The sequence below is a fragment of the Bombina bombina genome, chromosome 1 (assembly GCF_027579735.1).
Source record: "Bombina bombina isolate aBomBom1 chromosome 1, aBomBom1.pri, whole genome shotgun sequence".
NCBI lineage: Eukaryota > Metazoa > Chordata > Amphibia > Anura > Bombinatoridae > Bombina > Bombina bombina.
This window is the reverse complement of record NC_069499.1, coordinates 824,616,244-824,637,091: the sequence shown is the minus strand read 5'-3', so window position 1 is coordinate 824,637,091 and position 20,848 is coordinate 824,616,244. Positions and strand designations below refer to the sequence as shown.

Sequence of the window (20,848 nt, the reverse complement as noted above, 5' to 3'; positions counted from 1 at the left end):
AAAAAATAATTCATGTTTTTTTGTTGTTCTTTCTCTTCTAATAGTGTAAATCTATTCGTGGTGTCTATTCTCCATTCTTTTTCAGGTTCTGTTTGTATTCGTGTGTTGTAATTATGTTCTCTATTATTTCTATATTCCCAATCTCTATTACGGTTGTTGTACCCCTGGTATCTTGGTTTATTGTCATTTGGCCAATAACTATATGCTATGTGGCCCCTTGGTTGGTTATGCTCTTCATAATAATCATCCTGTCTTCTATAGTGGTTATAGTTATGGTTCTCAAAAAAGTTACGATTTGTATGGGGTCTTCTATAGTCATTATAGCTTGGGTGTTCAGGTGGGTTTCTATTTGTATTTGTCATGTATTGTGGTCCCCTAGGTCTATAATAGTTTGTTCTGTAGTTTGATTTATATTGTTGAGGTCTGAATTCAGTAGTTTCCCTATAGTTTATCCTTTTTGGAGTTCTGTCATATGGTGTCCTATTTTCTTGATTTTGATCATTGTATTGATATGACTTGGATTGGTGATAAGGGGAATTAGAATAATTTTCCCTTATGGCATGTGCATTGTGTTTGTAATTACCTGTGTTACCCTCAAAATGTTGATTTTTCTGTCTCTCTTCCCTATTATTTATTTTCTCCTCTTCTCTGTTTGCAACTTCATTATAATCTTCCTTATCCCTCTTTAATTTTCTTATTTTAACCTCCTGTAATTCCATACTTAAATTGTCCAATTTTTTCATAATGTCTATCTGTGAATTTTTAAAGTCAACATTTTCTTTTTCATTACTTAATTTATTTTTTATGGTGATTATGTTCTTCTCAACTATGTCAAGTGAATCTTCTCGTGATCTCTTTAAAATTTGTAATAGTGTTGTGGATGCATTTTTTAATGTCTCATCCCATTCCTTTTGGAATTTATCTTTTAATTCAAAAGTGCAATTTTTTCTCAACCTTAATCCTCTTGGTGCAATCCCTAAACTAATATATTTATCAAGAAACTTTAGTTCCATTTTTTGCTTTAATTCAGTCGTCATAAGTTTTTCTAATTCAAACATTATTTCAGTGATATTCAGATAGGGGCTTACTTTTATTCTTTCCTCATTCTCTACTATATCTTTGAGAGTTTTTTCTCTCCATGTGAAAATGTCATCTTCCATCTTAAGACAGCTCACTAGTCTGGAGTGTTAAAAACACCCCAAGAGGGAACAATAGGTATTTATGTGTAGTGTGATAGGAGCGCCTAAAGGTGGATTCCTGCTGCTAAAAAAGTTCTTCCCTCAAAGAGAACTAAATGGTGGATAAGAAGAAAAAATGGGGTTTATTTAGCAGCGCTAAAAAAAGCTAGGAAATGATGATACCAATCTAATTTATGTTTTATACAATCTATTTTATTTAAAAATTCTTATAACACATAAAAACAACAGCAAATGCTTTTCCTAATTAATAAAGGGACGTCTCCCTTATACAACACTTATAAAAACAGACTAGAACCATATAATCCTAGAATTTCAGGTATAAAGGAATTAATTCTATAGATAACATATGGCAAGCAACAAATTTCTAAGATAAATGGTGAATTAAATATTTAAAAGGCACAAATGTATCAATCCTAATAGCTTTACAGTTCTTCAGTAACAAATTCAGTTATAAAGTTACACAGTTACTTTCCTTGGACATATAATTGGCTCAGGTGTGCTGGATAGTTAAAAAGGCAAAAAACAGCCAATATTCTGATTTAGGTGCCAAAGCAATCGTGGTTAATGGAAATGGTTAATTTAACAGATGAATACCTTGATGTCTTTAAAGTTCAGTTTGCGTGTTTTAAAAAACGTAGTGCAAATTAGTGTAGAGGTACCTTAATCTGTCCTGGTTGCAACCGCTGATTATCTTCACTGTGAGGGATTCACAGACTGTTTGTTCCTGGTGCTTCTGATAAGTCACCTGACCTTCTCTTTGATTCAGAGGTCAGGGGTGATGATCCGTTCTGGTGATGTAGTTATCCTTTTTTTTGTTTTCCTTTCTTCTTATAGCCCAAATATTGTTTTCATCTGGGTTCCCTCAGACTTCTTAAGGTTTGAAGAAATCTTTGGTCAGTGTTTAGCAGTAACACCGTATTCCCTGAAGTTACCAAAGGTAGATTTTAACTTGCAGGGTCAGGAGAAAAGTTTAAAGTTGCAGGGTCACACAGCTTTGTGACAGTAGTAAATGAAGTTTAGTAGAGTGTAGCAGGTCCCATTCAACGCGTTTCACCCTTCTGGGCTTTATCAAGAATGCTTATCCTGCTAGCTTCTGGCTTTTTAAAGGTATGAATGTGTTTTGATTGGTTCCTTCATTTCCTTTTGATTTCTATCAACACCTGTGTGGCTTCCAATGTAAAGGTGGACTTTATTTAAGTTGGTAATGATTGTTTCTGTGTTGTTATTTAGTTACATGATACACAAGGAAGAGAACTTATCATTTCTGCTTTATTAGCATTCACACAATTCAACTTATATATTTCAATTCTAAAGTGCCTTTATTAGATAATATACATTTAGATCGTGCAAACTTAAAATTACCTAAACTGAAACGAAAATATAAGAATCAGAATTACCATTCCCATATCTAGAATTATTGTAAGTGGGTAAAAATTAATGATATATATATATTCCTTTTCAACAAAGGATAGTAAGTTCAACAATTTATAAATTTGTAACAATTTAAAAATGGACGAAACGAAAATATAAGAATCAGAATCATCATTCCCATATCTAGAATTATTGTTAGTGGGTAAATGTTAACGATATATACATATTCCTTTTCAACAAAGGATAGTAAGTTCAACAATTTATACATTTGTAACAATTTAAAAATGGACGAAACGAAAATATAAGAATCAGAATCATCATTCCCATATCTAGAATTATTGTTAGTGGGTAGAAATTAACGATATATACATATTCCTTTTCAACAAAGGATAGTAAGTTCAACAATTTATAAATTTGTAACAATTTAAAAATGGACGAAACGAAAATATAAGAATCAGAATCATCATTCCCATATCTAGAATTATTGTTAGAGGGTAAAAATTAACGATATATACATATTCCTTTTCAACAAAGGATAGTAAGTTCAACAATTTATAAATTAACAATTTAAAAATGGATGTACAATTAAATCAGAAATTATCAATCCCATAACTAGAGTTATTGCTAGTGGGTAAAAATATGGCTTATTCAATTAATTTATTTATTTTAGGGGGATAAAAATTCCTTTTTAATTACTAGAAAAATGAATTTATATAGGGCTTGTACTATCTTTGCCCAAGATAAATTGAAATGTTATTGCTTATTTAATGTATGTGAGTATTTTCTATATAAGTGGCTGATTTAACCTGGAAAATGTTCGCATATTGTAAGAGACTTTTATAAGAAGGGGGAAATGTCTATCTCAGAGTTCAAGCCTCCAGGTTGGAGGGTATTCATTAGGTATATAATTTCAGCTTCTGCCTTTAGGAGTTTATTTTCCCAGTTTCCCCCTCTCCAGTCCCCCCTAATTTATTAATTAGGAAAAGCATTTGCTGTTGTTTTTTTTATGTTTTTATGTGTTATAAGAATTTTTAAATAAAATAGATTGTATAAAACATAAATTAGATTGGTATCATCATTTCCTAGCTTTTTTTAGCGCTGCTAAATAAACCCCATTTTTTCTTCTTACCAATCCACAGGGAACACTTCCAGTTCCTAAGGTTTGCCTTCCTGGACCAGCACTTCCAGTTCATTGCTCTTCCGTTTGGTCTAGCTACTGCTCCAAATATTTTCACAAAGTTTCTATGGGCTCTACTAGCCGTTGCCAGAACCCAGGGTATAGCAGTAGCCCCCTACTTAGATGATATTCTGGTAGAAGCACCATCTTTTCATCTGGTGAAAGACCATTCGGATTCTCTTAGTCTTCTTCGATCACATGGATGGAAGATAAAGGAAAGAGTTCTCTTGTACCAAATACCATGGTGGAATTCCTGGGTACTATAATAGACTCCATATCCATGAGGGTATTCCTAACAGACCAGAGGCACTGCAAGCTAGCTTTGGCATGTGTTGCCCTCCAGACCACTTTAAGTCCCTCTGTGGCTCAGTGTATGAAGGTTATTGGTCTCATGGTGTCCAGCATGGACATCATTCCTTTTGCCAGGTTCAGTCTGCGACCATTACAACTGTGCATACTGAGACAGTGGAACAGCGATCATTCGGATCAGTCTCAACAGATCATTCTGGACAACCGGTTGAGAGAATCGCTCTCTTGGTGGCTCTGTCCAGGTCATCTGTTCCGAGGGACATTCTTCTTAAGACCATCCTGGGAGATTGTGACTACGGACGCAAGTCTATCCGGATGGGGAGCTGTTTGGGGTGCCAAAAAGGCTCAGGGGCTGTGGTCTCAGGAGGAATCCTTCCTCCCGATCAACATTTTGGAACTTCGGGCAATCTTCAATGCTCTGAAGGCTTGGCCCCTTCTGGGTTCATCAGATTCCAATCAGACAACATAACCTCGGTGGCTTACATCAACCATCAGGGCAGAACGAGAAGCTCCCTAGCAATGAGCAAAGTATCTCAGATCCTAGAGTCGGCGGAAGCCCACAGCTGTTCACTGTCAGCGATCCACCTTTCGGGTGTGGTCAACTGGGAAGCGGATTTTCTCAGCAGACAATCCTTTCATCCGGGGGAATCGTCTCTCCATCCCAAAGTGTTTGCGGAGATATGCAACAGGTGGGGGACGCCGGAGATAGATCTCATGGCATCCCGTCTCAATACCAAACTACCCAGATATGGGTCGAGGTCCAGGGATCCTCAGGCTGAGCTAATAGATGCATTAGCAGTGCCTTGGAGGTTCAGTCTAATTTACCTTTTTCTGCCGTTACCACTCCTTCCTCGTGTAGTGGCACGCATCAAGCAGAAGCAGGCATCAGTGATACTGATTGCTCCATCGTGGACGCGTAGGACGTTGTTCGCGGATCTGGTGAGGATGTCATCTTCTCCTCAGTGGAAGTTACCTTGTCTCAGGGATCTGCTGAAACAAGGTCCCTTCGTTTACCAAAATCTAGATTCTCTGAGGCTGACTGTGTGGAGATTGAATGTTTAGTCTTAAAGTGAATGTAAATTTTGATGATAAAGTGCCCGTTTTTTTTTAAATTTGATTAAAAACAGGGGCACTTTAATTCATCAAAATTACATTTTACTTGTGTTGTGAAAATACTCTGTATTTTTTAGCCTGAGTAGATGCAAATCAATTTCTAAGGATGTGTATCGGTTGTTAAATAGGTCTATTTAAATTGAAGCTTGCACATTGATTGTTTGTGGTTTTTAATAGAGATGTGCATTCATGTATTTAGTTAGTAAATGAATGCGGAAGAAGGCGGATTTGCACATATCTTAGTGTGTTGCACTTTCACTAGAAAAGCCAAATGCAGCAAGTGGCTGTCTTCTTCTGTATTCGGATACTAAATATACAAATGAACACCTCTAGTATTTACTGTTTGCCAATCAATACATTGGAGCCGATTTATCAATGCCTGGTGTACATGAACCGCTGTAGCTATTCATGTCCGTCAGATATCGCTGAATGTCGACAGCATACGCTGTCGGCATTTAACGTTGCACAAGCAGTTTTGGTGAACCGCTTGTGCAATGCCACCCCCTGCAGATTCGCGGGGTGTCAATCAACCCGATTGTACACGGCGGATTGATGTCCGTCACCTCAGAGGCAGCGGACGAGTTGAGGAGCAGCGGTCTTAGGACCGCTGCTTCTTAACTCATGTTTCCGGCGAGCCTGAAGGCTCGCGCGGAAACAGATGCATTGGGGTCGATTGACTGGATGATAAATCGGCCCCATTGTCTAAGTATTATTTTGTATTTTATATTGTGCAATTTATGGTCTAGTCGTGCCAATATAAACTCACAATTTGGAAAGCACTTCAGTTAGTGCAATAGAAGCAGTCTGGGATCAATCACAGTCACCCAGCAGACCGACCTCTAGGGTAGAAAGGAATAATCTGTAGTGGAAATATAAAGAGACACAGGGGTGCCTATATGGCCTAGTACAGTTTGGTCCCAAGATATATTACTCTATTTAAGTAATATACTCACAATTGGTAAAGCATCTCCAGTGATGCAAATCAGGCAGGATGGGATCAATTCAGTCACCCAACAGACTATGACAGGGTTCCCACAGGAAGCAAACAGCAAAGGTCCCAATGAAGGCCAAGGTTTGGTCCAAATGATGCACAAGAGCAAGTGTTTTATAAAAAAACTAATATTTACTATATAAAAACAAGTAAAAACAAGCGACGCGTTTCTCAGCACACAGGCTGTTTCATCAGGCCTGATGAAACAGCCTGTGTGCTGAGAAACGCGTCGCTTGTTTTTACTTGTTTTTATATAGTAAATATTAGTTTTTTTATAAAACACTTGCTCTTGTGCATCATTTGGACCAAACCTTGGCCTTCATTGGGACCTTTGCTGTTTGCTTCCTGTGGGAACCCTGTCATAGTCTGTTGGGTGACTGAATTGATCCCATCCTGCCTGATTTGCATCACTGGAGATGCTTTACCAATTGTGAGTATATTACTTAAATAGAGTAATATATCTTGGGACCAAACTGTACTAGGCCATATAGGCACCCCTGTGTCTCTGTATATTTCCACTACAGATTATTCCTTTCTACCCTAGAGGTCGGTCTGCTGGGTGACTGTGATTGATCCCAGACTGCTTCTATTGCACTAACTGAAGTGCTTTCCAAATTGTGAGTTTATATTGGCACGACTAGACCATAATTATTGTGTTGAACAAACAATATTGGGCCATGTGGCGCATCTGTCTCTTTCTGTTTTGTAGATCATCCCTATAGGATCCAGGCCGGGTTCTCTACAGATTGCTGCCTAAAGATTACCCTCTATTTCCACTCCTCAGAGACTTTTTATTTGTATACTTGGAATTATTGAAGCATTATCAATTGTCTTTATTTATGTGCGATATTTAGTACAATAACTGATTTAAAGTATTAATTTAATTGATCTATCGTTCATTTTATACCACACTAGGTCTGATATATTGTTATCATTTAGGGCGCCCCCTATTATATAGGAATATTGTGCAATTATTCTTTTTATTATTATGCGGATATGTTTGTTGTATGTTATTTAAATTCAAACTCACTGTTTGACAACAACCTGTGTGTTTTGTTTGTGTTTGGTTTAAGGGCGCTCTCTTGGTTTGGAACAAATATCATAGGTATCATACCAATTTTCTGCATTGAATTTAGTTGGACCTTTTTTATTATATTAAAAAAGGAAAACCCCCACATTTCTAATGGTTGACAGTGAAACACCAGTAACAAGAAACCCTAACCCCATTTCAGACATAGCAAAAAAAAAAATCTCTAAGTATACAATTAATTTTTAACAATATAAAAAAAAGCTTTTGTATGAAAGATTTCAAGAAATATTTTAGATCTCTAACTTTAGCCCCCTGATGTTGAAACCATTTAATGATCTATATTTATGAAATTTTAAAATAAAATAATTTTTTATTTTTTGCAATTAATAAATAACTGATACAGGTTGTGTTTATATTATTTAACATTCTCTTTGATAGATCAAAAATGAAGAGCTAGCTGAAAATTTAAGCAAAAAAAGGTAAATCTTTACCACTTTCATATACGCACCCCTGTCCGCAGCAGCTCAGGCAGGGTGAATTTCCCCAGAGGAATTTACCATCGCACGCGAGCGCTATTTTGCGCTCGCATACAATCTCGCCACCTTCACCGCGCACAGCCAATCACGCGCGGGCAGGAGCTGTCAATTATCCCAGGCGGACTAGACCACGGAGATTGAATTTCGCCACTTTAGAAGTGATGACCGCTGCTTGTTAAATATGGCGTGCAGGTTCTCTTGTGAGAACCTGCAGCCGTAGAGGGTCGAAACGCTTGCAAAGTCTTTGATAAATTGACCCCTTAGGGCCTGATTATCTAGAGCTCTCTGCTCCGATAAGATGATCTAAGACATCTCAATAGTACTGTGAGGCCCCCTTAAATCATTTTAGCCTGAGAGCTGTTTATTTAGCTATGCAGAGTTCTGGTGTGAAGGGAAACCACACACATTGCAATAGAAAAAAAGCATGCAGGAGAGAAATCACACAAAATCTTTGGATGTTTTTTTTTTTTAGACCTTTATATTGTAATATCGGAAACAGTGCTGCCATCTAGTGCTCTTGCAAAAGGAAAACTGCTGCCATATAGTGCTCCAGACATGGGCACCTCAGCTTATGTCCCTGCGTTTCAACAAAAGATACCAAGAGAACGAAAAAATTGATAATAGAAGTAAATGAGGAAGTTGTTTAAAATCGCATGCTCTGTCTGAATCATGAAAGAAAAAATGTTCTATTTACATCTTGTTCCTACAAGTATTGTTCTATATCAAAAGGGTAAAGAAGTTTCATTGGCTGTGCTACACTAAATGCCTCATTTTTGTCTCTTTTCTATGGACAGAGGCAAAAAGCAGAGTGAAAATAAATGTGCTATGAACATGTAAATGCATAAGATAAGTCTTTTACTTCCTACTTATTTTATCATGTTTTCAGGGGGGGATGTTTTCAGGGGATCAGCCAATAGATTTGACCTTGCATTCTATTGGCTGATCCAATCAGCCAATCGGATTGAACTTCAATCCGATTGGCTGATTAAATCAACCAATCAGATTTTTCCTACCTTAATTCCGATTGGCTGATAGAATCCTATCAGCCAATCGGAATTCGAGAAACGCCATCTTGGATTATGTCATTTAAAGGAACCGTCATTCGTCGTTAGTCCGTCGTGCTGGAAGGATGCTCCGCGCCGGAGGTCTTCAAGATGGAGCCGCTCCTCGTTGGATGGATGAAGATAGAAGATGCCACTTGGATGAAGACGTCTGCCGGTCCGGATGTCCTCTTCTGTCCGGATAGGATGAAGACTTCTGCCGGTCTGGATGTCCTCTTCTGCCCCATCGGATGAAGACTTCGGCCCATCTGGGTGAAGATGGATCAAGGTAGGGTGATCTTCAATGGGGTAGTGTTAGTTTTTTTTAAGGGGGGATCGGGTGGGTTTTAGAGTAGGGGTGTAATGTTGGGGGGGTATTGTCTTTTTTTTTTACAGGTAAAAGAGCTGATTACTTTGGGGCAATGCCCCGCAAAAAGCCCTTTTAAGGGCTATTTGTAATTTAGTATAGGGTAGGGCATTTTATTATTTTGGGTTTTTTTTTTATTTTATTAGGGGGCTTAGATTAGGTGTAATTAGTTTAAACTTCTTGTAATTTTTTTTGTAATTTAGTGTTTGTTTGTTTTTGTACTATAGTTTAGTTTATTTAATTGTATTTTATTTTAGCTAATTGTAGTTAATTTAATGTATTTATTGGTAGTGTAGTGTTAGGTGTATTTGTAACTTAGGTTAGGATTTATTTTACAGGTAATTTTGTAATTATTTTAACTAGGTAGCTATTAAATAGTTATTAACTATTTAATAGCTATTGTACCTAGTTAAAATAAATACAAAGTTGCCTGTAAAATAAAAATAAATCCTAAAATAGCTACAATGTAATTATTAATTATATTGTAGCTATCTTAGGGTTCATTTTATAGGTAAGTATTTAGTTTTAAATAGGAATAATTTAGTTAATAATAGTTATATTATTTAGATTTATTTAAATAATAATTAAGTTAGGGGGGTGTTAGATTTATTTAAATAATAATTAAGTTAGGGGGGTGTTAGGGTTAGACTTAGGTTTAGGGGTTAATAAATTTAATATAATGGTGGCGACGTTGGGGGCGGGAGATTAGGGGTTAATAAATTTAATGTAGGTGGCGGCGGGGTCTGGGAACGGGGGTTTAGGGGTTAAACACTTTATTTAGGTGCGGCGGGGTCCGGGAGCGGCGGTTTAGGGGTTAATACATATAATGTAGGTGGCAGTGGGCTCCGGGAGTGGCGGTTTAGGGGTTAATAGACTTTCTTAGTTATTGTGGTGGGGGATTGCGGTTGACAGGTAGATAGACATTGCGCATGCATTAGGTGTTAGGTTGTTTTTTGGAAGGCATTTTACGGAGTTACGGTGCTCCCATACTCGGTGCAAGGCCTGCTACGGCTGCATTTTATGGCGAGGTGAAAATTAAGTAAGATTTCTCCATTTTCGCCACGTAAGGCCTTGCGCTGTATATTGGATACCGATTTACGACGCGGTCCCATGTTAGCCTATGGGAGTAAGAATTGCGGGCGACGGGTGAAATATACGGGCGTAAGTTGTATGCTACGTCATATGTGTGATACCAAACCCACGCAAAAACCGGCGTTGCCGGCTTTTGCGGGCAACGCTGCATATCGGATGGGGCCCCAAGTATATTGCTTACAATGGTTACCTAGCAATACTTTTGTACTGGTATTAAATGTTTTCCTAAACAAATGGTTAATAACTTGAAATGAATTACGCGCACATTCATATACATAATATCATATACATAATAATTTAGCACTGTTTACTGGTTTGTTGCAGAGTTTCAGTCATGTAATCAACAATAACGAAGACTCGGAAACTCGACTGTTATATCCAAGTGCATTTAATGTTCCAGTAATATGAGGACACTGAGAGAATGGTAAAACCAGGACTGTTCACATGAAATTGGTACATTAAATGCAATTTAATGTAACAGTGGGGTTGTGGAGTAATACTCGTCACAGAAAATGCAGTGGACAGGTAAAAAAAAAGTGTCTTTTTTTTTTCTTTAACACTGAGTGGACTAGAAACTTTTCCCCACTAATATTAGTAACTTTTCTCCGCTCACTATAGTAAAACGTTCCCACCCCTGTAAAATATCTTCTAATTATTATTGGTGTACAAAAAAAGGATACTCACTTAGCAATGCTAGGATTCCCACCAGGATCCCTACACTGGCAGGAACACCCAGACCTCCAACTGTAATGGCTTTTTCATCACAGGTGATGTCACTTCCTTCACAGTAACACACACGTGCACTTAGTTCTATGTCAGCCACTAGCCCCATGTTGTCTTTCATTTTGATGTTAATGGGATAATCACCAATATCCATATTCTTTAAAGGGGAAATCTGAAGGGCTGTAGGAGAGAGGAAATGCATAAGAAATAAATCAATATATTTATTTAAGAGAGGGACTTTCTACTATAAAATAAACTTTTTTTTTTTTTGTAATCATTTGTTTTTTATTTTGTGAGGCAGAATATTTTACAAATATAATAGGCATTATATAAGAACAAAAGACTAATAAAACAAAAGATACAATTTAATACAAAAATCAGTAATTTTGTCTGTTTTATATGATTCGAAAAACATAAATAATATGAATTGTTCTTAATCCTCAAAAAAAAAAATTGAAATTTTGACTTGATCCACTGTAAACCGTGCTGCTTTTATCCAGCAGGCGGTAAAAATTAACAGAGAAAGAAAAAGGAGAGAAATAGAAAGGGAAGAAAAAATAAATAAAAAAAATATAAGGGGAAAGAAAAGGGTTCCTCTATATCCCGCTTCCTCCCCCCCCCTCCCATTCTCATCTAGGACAGTAAGGAATGAACTTTTAAATCATCGGGGGCCAAGTTTTGAATTAAGAGAGACTGGAGATATAACGGTCCTATTTGGGGGCGCTGACTCGAATATCACAAAGTTGGAAAAGTAACATAAACCCACATTGTCATTCTGGACATTAATTTCTGGGGATCCCCATGGGTCAATAACATTAGGATTTGAACACAAGCGTCTTTAGGTGTTCTCCACTAGCTATCATTTGTATTCTCATTAACGAGTATCTGAGAGGTTTGAAATAGTTTGAATGGCTTAACCGGTTCTGATTTTTGTATGTGTGAATGGTATTGGATTTTACATTTATTTTAGCTGTGTATTTTAGCTGTGAATTTATTGAACAATACAGGTTATGTTTCACTGAATATTGCATATGTTTTAATTAAATGTTTTAACTGAATATTGCATTTGATTATTTAGTTTTATTCTGACAATAAATTGTATTTTATATACAGTAAGGACTCCTGGTTCTCTGCCATCTGTTTTTATTTTATTTTAATTTTATTTTACACCCATCAAGTCTTTGCTGTAAGGATTTATTGCCACTCGATTAAATTACACTTTTATTGATTACTAAATATATGAAGGGATTTGGTACGTGAATTTTAGATTTCCTAAGGCGGGTTTAATACAGCCAATTTTATATATTTTTATATCTATATATCTTTCGATATATCCTACGGCTCTATAGCGCCTCCTATATCCTTTGTATGTCCATTGACCTTGAAGCATATATTCCATCACCAAAATAGTATTTGAAAAGGGGGATTAAACTTGCTTCTAATCTATTATGAATTTTTCCCATTTCTGCATAAATGCTTTTATGTGGCTTTCTGTGAGAGATAAAGGTCCATATTTATCAAGGTCTGTCGGACCTGATCCGACAGTGCGGATCAGGTCCGACAGACCTCGCTGAATACGGCGAGCAATACGCTCGCCGTATTCAGCATTGCACCAGCAGCTCACAAGAGCTGCTGGTGCAACGCCGCCCCCTGCAGACTCGCGGCCAATAGGCCGCCAGCAGGGGGATGTCAATCAACCCAATCGTACTTGATCGGGTTGATTTCCTGCGATGTCTGTCCGCCTGCTCAGAGCAGGCGGACAGGTTATGGAGCAGCGGTCTTTGTGACCGCTGCTTCATAACTGCTGTTTCTGGTGAGCCTGCAGGCTCGCCAGAAACACAGGGCATCAAGCTCCATACGGAGCTTGACAAATATGCCGCAAAGTATCTATCTATTCTAGTATCAGGAGATTGCGTAGCTCTGACTTTAATTTCTCTAACATGGGAGCTTTCCGGGACTGCCATTGTTTTAATATCATTTTTCTGCCTATCAAAATGCATAGATTTAAAAATGTGGTGTCTCCTTGGTATTTGAATCCATCCAGGAGGAAGATAACATCTTGTATTTCAAGTATTATCTTAATTTGAACTACATTGCTTAACCAGTTAGATATTTTATGCCAGAATTTTCGAATTTTATAACAGTACTAAAAACAGTGTAGTATGTTTGCCTTTCTGTTTCCGCATTTTGTACAGAGGGCTTCTCCCGTTTTAGTTATTTCAGCCATTCTATCTGGAGTTAAATATGCCATCTGAATTTGTTTAATTTGAGATTCCTGATAATACGTTGCTAAGGATGCTTTATTGGTTCTCCTAATGCTTTGAGTGATTACATTATCCGCTAGGTCTATGCCTAATATTTCAGCCCACTTAGAGTGGCTTTTTTGCATTATTTTCTCACTTTTTATTGTCATTAAGACCCTGTAGGTAGAGGAGATAGAATAGACTCCACTTCTGAACTGAGTGAAAAGATTTTCCATAAATTTAGAGCTCCAGTTATATCCAAATTGTTGAAGTAAGGATGTTATATAATTCCTTACTTGATAATAGGCAAATCAATGACTATTGGGGATCTCAAATTCAGGTTTAATATTTTGGAAAGTTTCAACCGAGTTATCTTGTTTATTTATTAATTGAGAGAGATTTTTAATTCCTAATTATGCCCAGTCCGTAAAAAGGCTTTGTTGTGAAACCCAAAATAAAGAGAAGATTTCCCTGTATAGGAAGATACTCAGATATCAAAAAATTGAATCCGCTAATTAGGCAAATATCTTGCCAAGCTTTAATAGAGTCTCTGAAGACAGGCATCTTTTTACATATTAAAGGGAGGTCTTTTACCTGGATGTGGGCCAATGCTGATAATGAGAAGGGATAAACTATTTTTTGTTTAAGTTCCAAATCTACATAATAATCACTTGTGGTTAGCCAATCGATCACAAATTTTGCTAAAGTTATTTTATTATAGATTTTAAGATTTGGTAAGTTCAACCCTTCTTTTTTCTTTAGGCATTTGTAATTTTTCCCAGACTCGGCATTGGCCTTTTACCTTGCCAGATAAATTGAATTAAAGTTATTATTTATCATTTGTATATCAGAGTGATATAGATTTCACCCAGGACATACTTGAAAACGAGAGAAATCTCAATGTATCCTTCCTGGTAAAATATTTTATAAATAAATATAGGGGAAACGTGATAGATTGCATTAGATCAAATATTTTAGGAAATATGATCATTTTAAAGAGGTTTATTTTGCCCATTAAAGATAAGGGTAATTTGGACCACCTAGCTAAGGTATCACATATCTGAGTTAATGTATCTCTATAATTTATCTCGTACCAGAGCTTCGGTGAAAGGGATATTTTAATACCTAAGTATTTAAAGTTGTTTTGAACTTCTCGAAAGGGATGGGATATTGTGAAGTGTTTATTGATAAGCCATAATAATTCAGATTTTAATTTATTTATTTTATATCCAGAAAAGGATCCATAGTGTTGGATTAGTTTAAGTACAATGAGAATATATATGTCTGCTTTATTCATAAATAATAAAAGATCATCCACATAAATACAAATTAGTACTTCCTGATCCATTACTTTAATTCCTTCTACATTATTCCTTATTGCTATTGCTAAGGATTCAATGGCTAATTCAAAAAAGTAAAGGTGAAAAAGGAAACCCCTGCCGCGTACCCTTGTATAATGTAAATGGTTCTGAAATAGAGAAATTGATTTAGAGGGAGGATATTGGCATATTATACAAAGATTGTATTAGTTTAAGGAATTTGTTTTTAAAACCAAATATATGTAAGGTTTTGACTAAATGATCATAAGTTATGGATACAAAAAGCTTTTTCAGTGTCTAAAGATAATAAAATGGGGTTAATCAGATTTATATCTTTACCTATCTGTTCTTGAGCATTTAAATATGATAATATTGTAAAAACCTTACGTAAATTACAGATAGATAATCTGCCTCTTATAAATCCTGATTGATCTTTATGAATAATAGTGTTCATTAAATTTTGTATTCTGTTAGCTATAATTGAGGTCAGAATTTTATGGTCCATATTGAGTAAGGCAATGGGTCTGTACGATCCCATATTTCCCGGATTTTTATCTGGTTTTAATATTAATGATGTATATGACTGTATAAAATTTTCAGATGGTTCCATCTCCTTTATAAGATAATTATAAAGATTTGTTAAGGTAGGCCCAATTGATTCTTTTAATATTTTTTTAAAATTCATAAGACAAGCTGTCAGGGCCAGCTGCGTAGCGAATGTCTTGATAAAAGATTTTACTTCTTCAATTGTTATAGGGGTTTCTATCATTTCTAATTGCTTCATTTATCTGCGGAACTAACTTTTTCCCAGGAGATTTTTTTTTTGTGCTTTTTGGTTCACTATACACTTTTTTAAAATAAATAAAAATTCTTGTGTTATTCCATCAGTTAAAATTAAGGATTTCTCCTCTTTTTTGATTACAGAGATAATTATTCTGTTTTTGATTTCTAGTTAAGTTGGCAACATATTTCCCCGATTTGTTTCCATGTCTAATAAACATACTTGTTGCTTTCCTTTCTGCCAGTTGCGTTTGTGCCAGTAAAAAAAATCTTTTTCAGCTTTTGCTTCAATATATTTATTACAATTGCCCAAGCATCTATTGTAAGCATTGGATGTGCTAATTGCTCTGATCTAAATATTATCTTTTTTTTCTGAGCTATCATATATGCTGTTATATCTCCTCTAATCAAGCATTTGAAGGCCTCCCAGAAAATTTCAGTTTTTTCCAAATAATCTTTATTGAAGTGTAAAAATTCTTCCCATTTGCTTTTTAAGAATTTTGAAAACGTATTATTTATTAGATAACGCGGGAACCGCAGTCCTGAGTTTTTAATTTGTTTAACTAGTGTAAGTTCCATAGTAATTGGGGAATGATCTGATAAGGTGATTTCTTTTATTTCTGCCTTCTATCCTGTCTATCAGTGTCGGGGAAGTCAAGAAATAGTCTATACGTGAATAATTCTTATGTGCTTTTGATAGGCACATATATTCTCTGCTATTTGGATTTTTCAGCCTCCAGATATCTTTAACATTTAATTGTTTAATTCTGCTTTTATATATTTTAGTCTCTCTTATAATGGCCCTGTTGTCATCTAATTTCCCTATCCTATCCAGTTTGGCTAACGGGGCAATATTGAAATCCCCACCTATTATGATATTGTTGTTTAGATTAGTAATTATTCTGTTTTGAATTTTGTTCCAAAAAGATATATTTCCTTTATTAGGACCGTAAACATTACACAATGTAAGTATTTGATTATAAATTTTGATCTGAAGAATAATGTGCCTTTCGTCTTTCTCTTTCTCTTGTGAGATTAAAGTAAAGTTTAATAATTTTTTAAACAGAATAGCTACTAATTTTTTCTTTTTTTACAGGGAGTAAAGAAAATGTCGCCAACCCAACCAGTCTTTAATTTTTCAGATTCTAATTTGGAAAGATGGTTCTCCTGTATAAATGCTATATCAGTATGCAAATGTTATTTTTTAATATTACTTTCCTTTTAATGGGAGAGGTTATACCACCTATATTTCATGAAATTATTTTTAGTCTCATTTTATCTTAGAGAAATAAGGTATGACAACTATATCTAATTATTTTAAAAGCAGGTGAGGAGGGATGGAGAGAGGGGGAAAGAGGGAGAAAGAAGAGAAAAAAACACAAAAAGTGGGGAAGGAAGAAAAATTAAAAACACAATACTTGTATTCATTCATCATTAATCACAGATACAATGAATTTTCCAATTTATTAATCAGATTAAGACTTTATCTTTTTTTGAGAATGCCTTTGCTTTGTATAAAAAGTCTTGCTATTGTCAAATAAATTGACCTCATTTTTTCTTGTAATTTTCAATTTAGCAGGGTAAATAATGGTAGCGTTTATCCCTGCATTGATAAGTTCGGTGCATAAAGGACTCAATACTTTTCTCTTACTATATCAGCAGAATAATCTTGGAAAATATAGAACTTCTTCCCCTCAATAAGTGGAGTATTCTCTAACCTTTTGTAAGCCTTGAGTATTTTTACTTTATCTTGATAGTTAAGACACTTCATGATAACTTGTCTGGTTAAAAAGTTTTAAAGATCTTCATTCATAAAACCCTCAGGAATGCCTATTAGTCTCATATTGTTGTGTCTAGATCTATTCTCTAGGTCATTAATCTTAGCTTTGAGTGTTTCAATTTGCTTTTTCATTCCATCTATGTCACTGTCTTGTGTATTTACTTTGTCTTCAACATCTGATATTCTTTGTTCTGCCTCAGTAATACGGTTTTGAAATGATTTGACCTCACTAGATAGTGTATCTAAACCTTATCTGATTTGAGTAAATTGAGGCAACATGTTATCAGTAAGTTGCTTAACCTCTTAAGGACCAGGGGCGTACAGGGTACGTCCTACAAAAAATGTCACTTACCCTGTACGTCCTCAGGCTTTTTAAGCACTGGAAGCAATCATGATTGCTTCCAGCTGCTTTCATGTTATTGCAGTGATGCCTCGATATTGAGGCATCCTGCAATAACATTTTTTAAGCATCCGATGCAGTCCCTCTGTGTCCCTCTCTGCATCGGCCAGCGATGGTGCCGATCGTTGGTGGGTGGGAGCCATATCAGGGAGGCAGGTTGGGTGGGCCATTGCTGGGGCTAGATCCGGATCCGGTTCCTGACTGTGTCTGGCATCGCGTGGGGCTCAGGAGCGCGCACGGACAGAAGGACACGTTATGTCCATTGTGCAACTTCAAGGAGGGAGAGGGAAATTAAAAAAAAAACTGTAAAGGGATCAGGGAGGGGGTAGCTACACTACAGAAAATGGGATGTTTAGTATATTTACTAAAAATGCACATATTTTAGTAAACTGGGTACTGGCAGACAGCTGCCAGTACCTAAGATGGCGACCACCTCCTGTACAGGTACAAAGGAAAACTGATGTAACTCCTTAAGGACAAATCCAACCCCAAAGGAACAGCAAATAGGCCTGCCAACCCTGCCATAGGCAGTGCCCTAACAAAATAACTAAACACTTGGAAGATAAAAGATTTCTGAACCAAGTACCAACAGATAGGAAAAACCTCCTGTGAAAACATACCAGAGAAAGGAACCATAACTGGGTCCATCTGCAACCTCCCACTTGCCAGGTGGCTAGGCCAACCCAGATTATCTTGGCAGGCTGCCCCTCGAACAAGAACTAGCTAGACAAACCCTTCACCAGCTCATTTTAGAGGGGAAGAAGATACTCTAGAAACCAGAAGAAAGTCCAGACAAGCTAGTTCCTCCCAACACCAGAAGGGAGACCTCCACACCTAGAATAGGAGATGAGGAATCAGAACAAACTGAAGGGAAGACCGAAAACCTTCCAGAAAGGAAAACCTTCTCTCGACTAGGTCCCAGCTTACCCTTGCAAAATCACCCTGGAAGGCGTAAGAGACCTTAACCCTGTAGGTCCCTACAACAAGGGAGCTCTCAGATAGCGAAGCCTCTACACCGTGCAGACGCACTCCCGGGCATAAAAAGGGCCACAGTCTCACAGACGCCCACCTCAGAGAGAATCGAGCCATCCTCGAAAAAGAGCGACATGGCCAAAAATAAGAAGGTTACAAAAGACCTCCTCAGAATTTAAAAAACCTGTAACAGCAGGATTCAAAACTCCAAGCCTACAGCTTGCTAAACGGGAAAAACAATCTTTGAGGCCACAAAGGCCAGTGGACCTCAGATGAGATCTCTATCTGCTGTCCTCAGATTCACAGTCGATAACCTCTGGAAAGTAACATCCGTTCCAAAAGAGCACATTCAGAGAATGAAGTGCCACCAAGAGCCATGGTGGGCCTCTGTGACGACCAGGGTTGTCCAACCCTGCGCCAGTCACTTATTTGGCACAGAAAGGGTTATCAGACCCCTTCTACTCTCACTAATATGTCATAATCTAGCCACACCAGGCAAGCTTGTGATTTAGTTCAGTGGGTGCAAAAGTTAACTACACTCTCCAGTCTGTACCAGACGTAAAAAAGAAATGCCCAAAACTCCCCTTTAATGCCACCCACGCTAAACTAACTATAATATCTAGCTGCCACCACTTAAGATTATATGATATGGGAAATCTTAAGGAAACCCCAGATTTACACATTAACTCTTAGAATACAATTTAGCAGAAAATACCCTAAAATATACAGTTGTAATATTCCAGTCTCTTTCAGTAACGTGGTTCAATTATTAGACAAAGGCCAAAGCTTAATAAATGAATTATTTATTATGCCAAAAATAATTATGCACAATGCATTATTAATAAAAAGTCGTTACAAGCAAAATTACACACAGCAAACAGGTTAAAATAAAATGAAGAAAATAACAGACCTAATACTTTCCTAGCTTATAAGTCTGTCCCAGGGTGATAGGCAAGAAAAGATGGTCACTCACGCTGTAGCAGCCTCCCATGTAGAATGAACAATTTTACATGTTGAAACATCAAACTTTATACATATTTTCCAGAGATCAAGTTGCCTGACCACACCCCCCTGGGCAGGGACTAAACCCCCCCTAGTTTTTATGACCTACAATAAACTAAGTCTTTGCCTGAAATTATAGAACCCGTTATAATTTCTGCTTGGTAAATCATATATACTGACTTGCAATCTCTTAGTTTCATTGGGAGAATCAATCTGATACCAAGTATGACAGGGTTGTCATATTTCCCTTCATTTAATGTCCTAATCTGCTTTAAACACATATATTCATTAGACCAATGTCCTTTCATTGACCTCATCAGGATATGGGGAAAAAGCACTGTGGTGTATCTTTGGAGCTGACAGGTTGACTGGTTTTATGACTCAATGCATACACAATAACATTTGGTGGATGGGGCTTTTGAAACTATTTATGAGGCTCTTCTTGAAAAACAAATCTTTTTTAGCTCACAGGCTAAAAAGAATTAACCCCTTAGCAGCTAAATCCTGAGGTATTCGTGACAGCCTCCCACCACCAAATTGACTGGAAAGAGAAACCCTCAACATGATTGGAAGGAAAATTCTGGGCCCCACTCTCACCCTGCTGATGGGGAAGAGACAAAGACAAAACTGCCTTGGTGTACTAGGATAAAAATCACCCAACACCGGGAGATCAGAACCGAACACTGGAGAATGAATCTCCAACCGGTATCCAAAGGAAAAGACTGCTCAGACAGAAACTAAAACCCCAATGCTATGTTGAAGACGCGGCCTGGGCTGAATCCATCACCCCCACCATGCCAATGAAGGCCTGAAGGTGAATTGGGAGGTAGACACCGATGAAGTATTCTAACTTCGCAAGTTCAAAGGCCAAGAGCCTTCCTGTCTGAAAAGGCCAAGCTGTATCCAAAGGAGTCAGCCTGGTGCCAACACCAGATATCCGGTCTAGGTCCACCTCTAAGAGTGGAAACAGCAGGAAGCAATCCCAAAAAGTCTACTAGTAGATGCTGGGAAGAAACAGAACCGTCAAGACTCTATAGCCACCGCAACACCTAGAAACAGGCTACTGTCACATTAAACCTCAGATCCCAAAGAAAACCTAGGATCCAACAAGGTTCTAGAAGAAAAAACGGTCCCTAGGACCCGTACCTGCTTAAACAAGGAAGTAAGAAATGGGCATTCAGCAACAGTAGCTGGATTAAAACCCTCAACCTTTGAGATGCAAGCTTCAGAGATAACCAGGCTACACTGGACTGCTCTAATACAGAAAGATATCTTCCGCCTAAATCCGGTAGAAAGAACTGTGAATTCCCACTGACCAAAGAGATTCAACAAGCTCTGCCTAAAAACATCGGACCCAGAAAAGACACTGTGAGGGGTACCGGGACAAGACACCAAAGGTCACCT

General features: G+C 37.1%; 1 protein-coding gene across 2 annotated transcripts in view; it reads right to left on the bottom strand.

Moving 5' to 3' along the window:
- LOC128646019 (cadherin-1-like) overlaps positions 1-20,848 on the bottom strand; it is a 306,436-nt gene that overhangs the window by 94,056 nt on the left and 191,532 nt on the right. For both annotated transcript variants that reach the window (XM_053699411.1, XM_053699412.1), the window contains exon 13: positions 10,910-11,128. In XM_053699411.1, the coding sequence (XP_053555386.1) occupies positions 10,910-11,128 (219 nt within the window). The remainder of the gene's footprint in view (positions 1-10,909; positions 11,129-20,848) is intronic.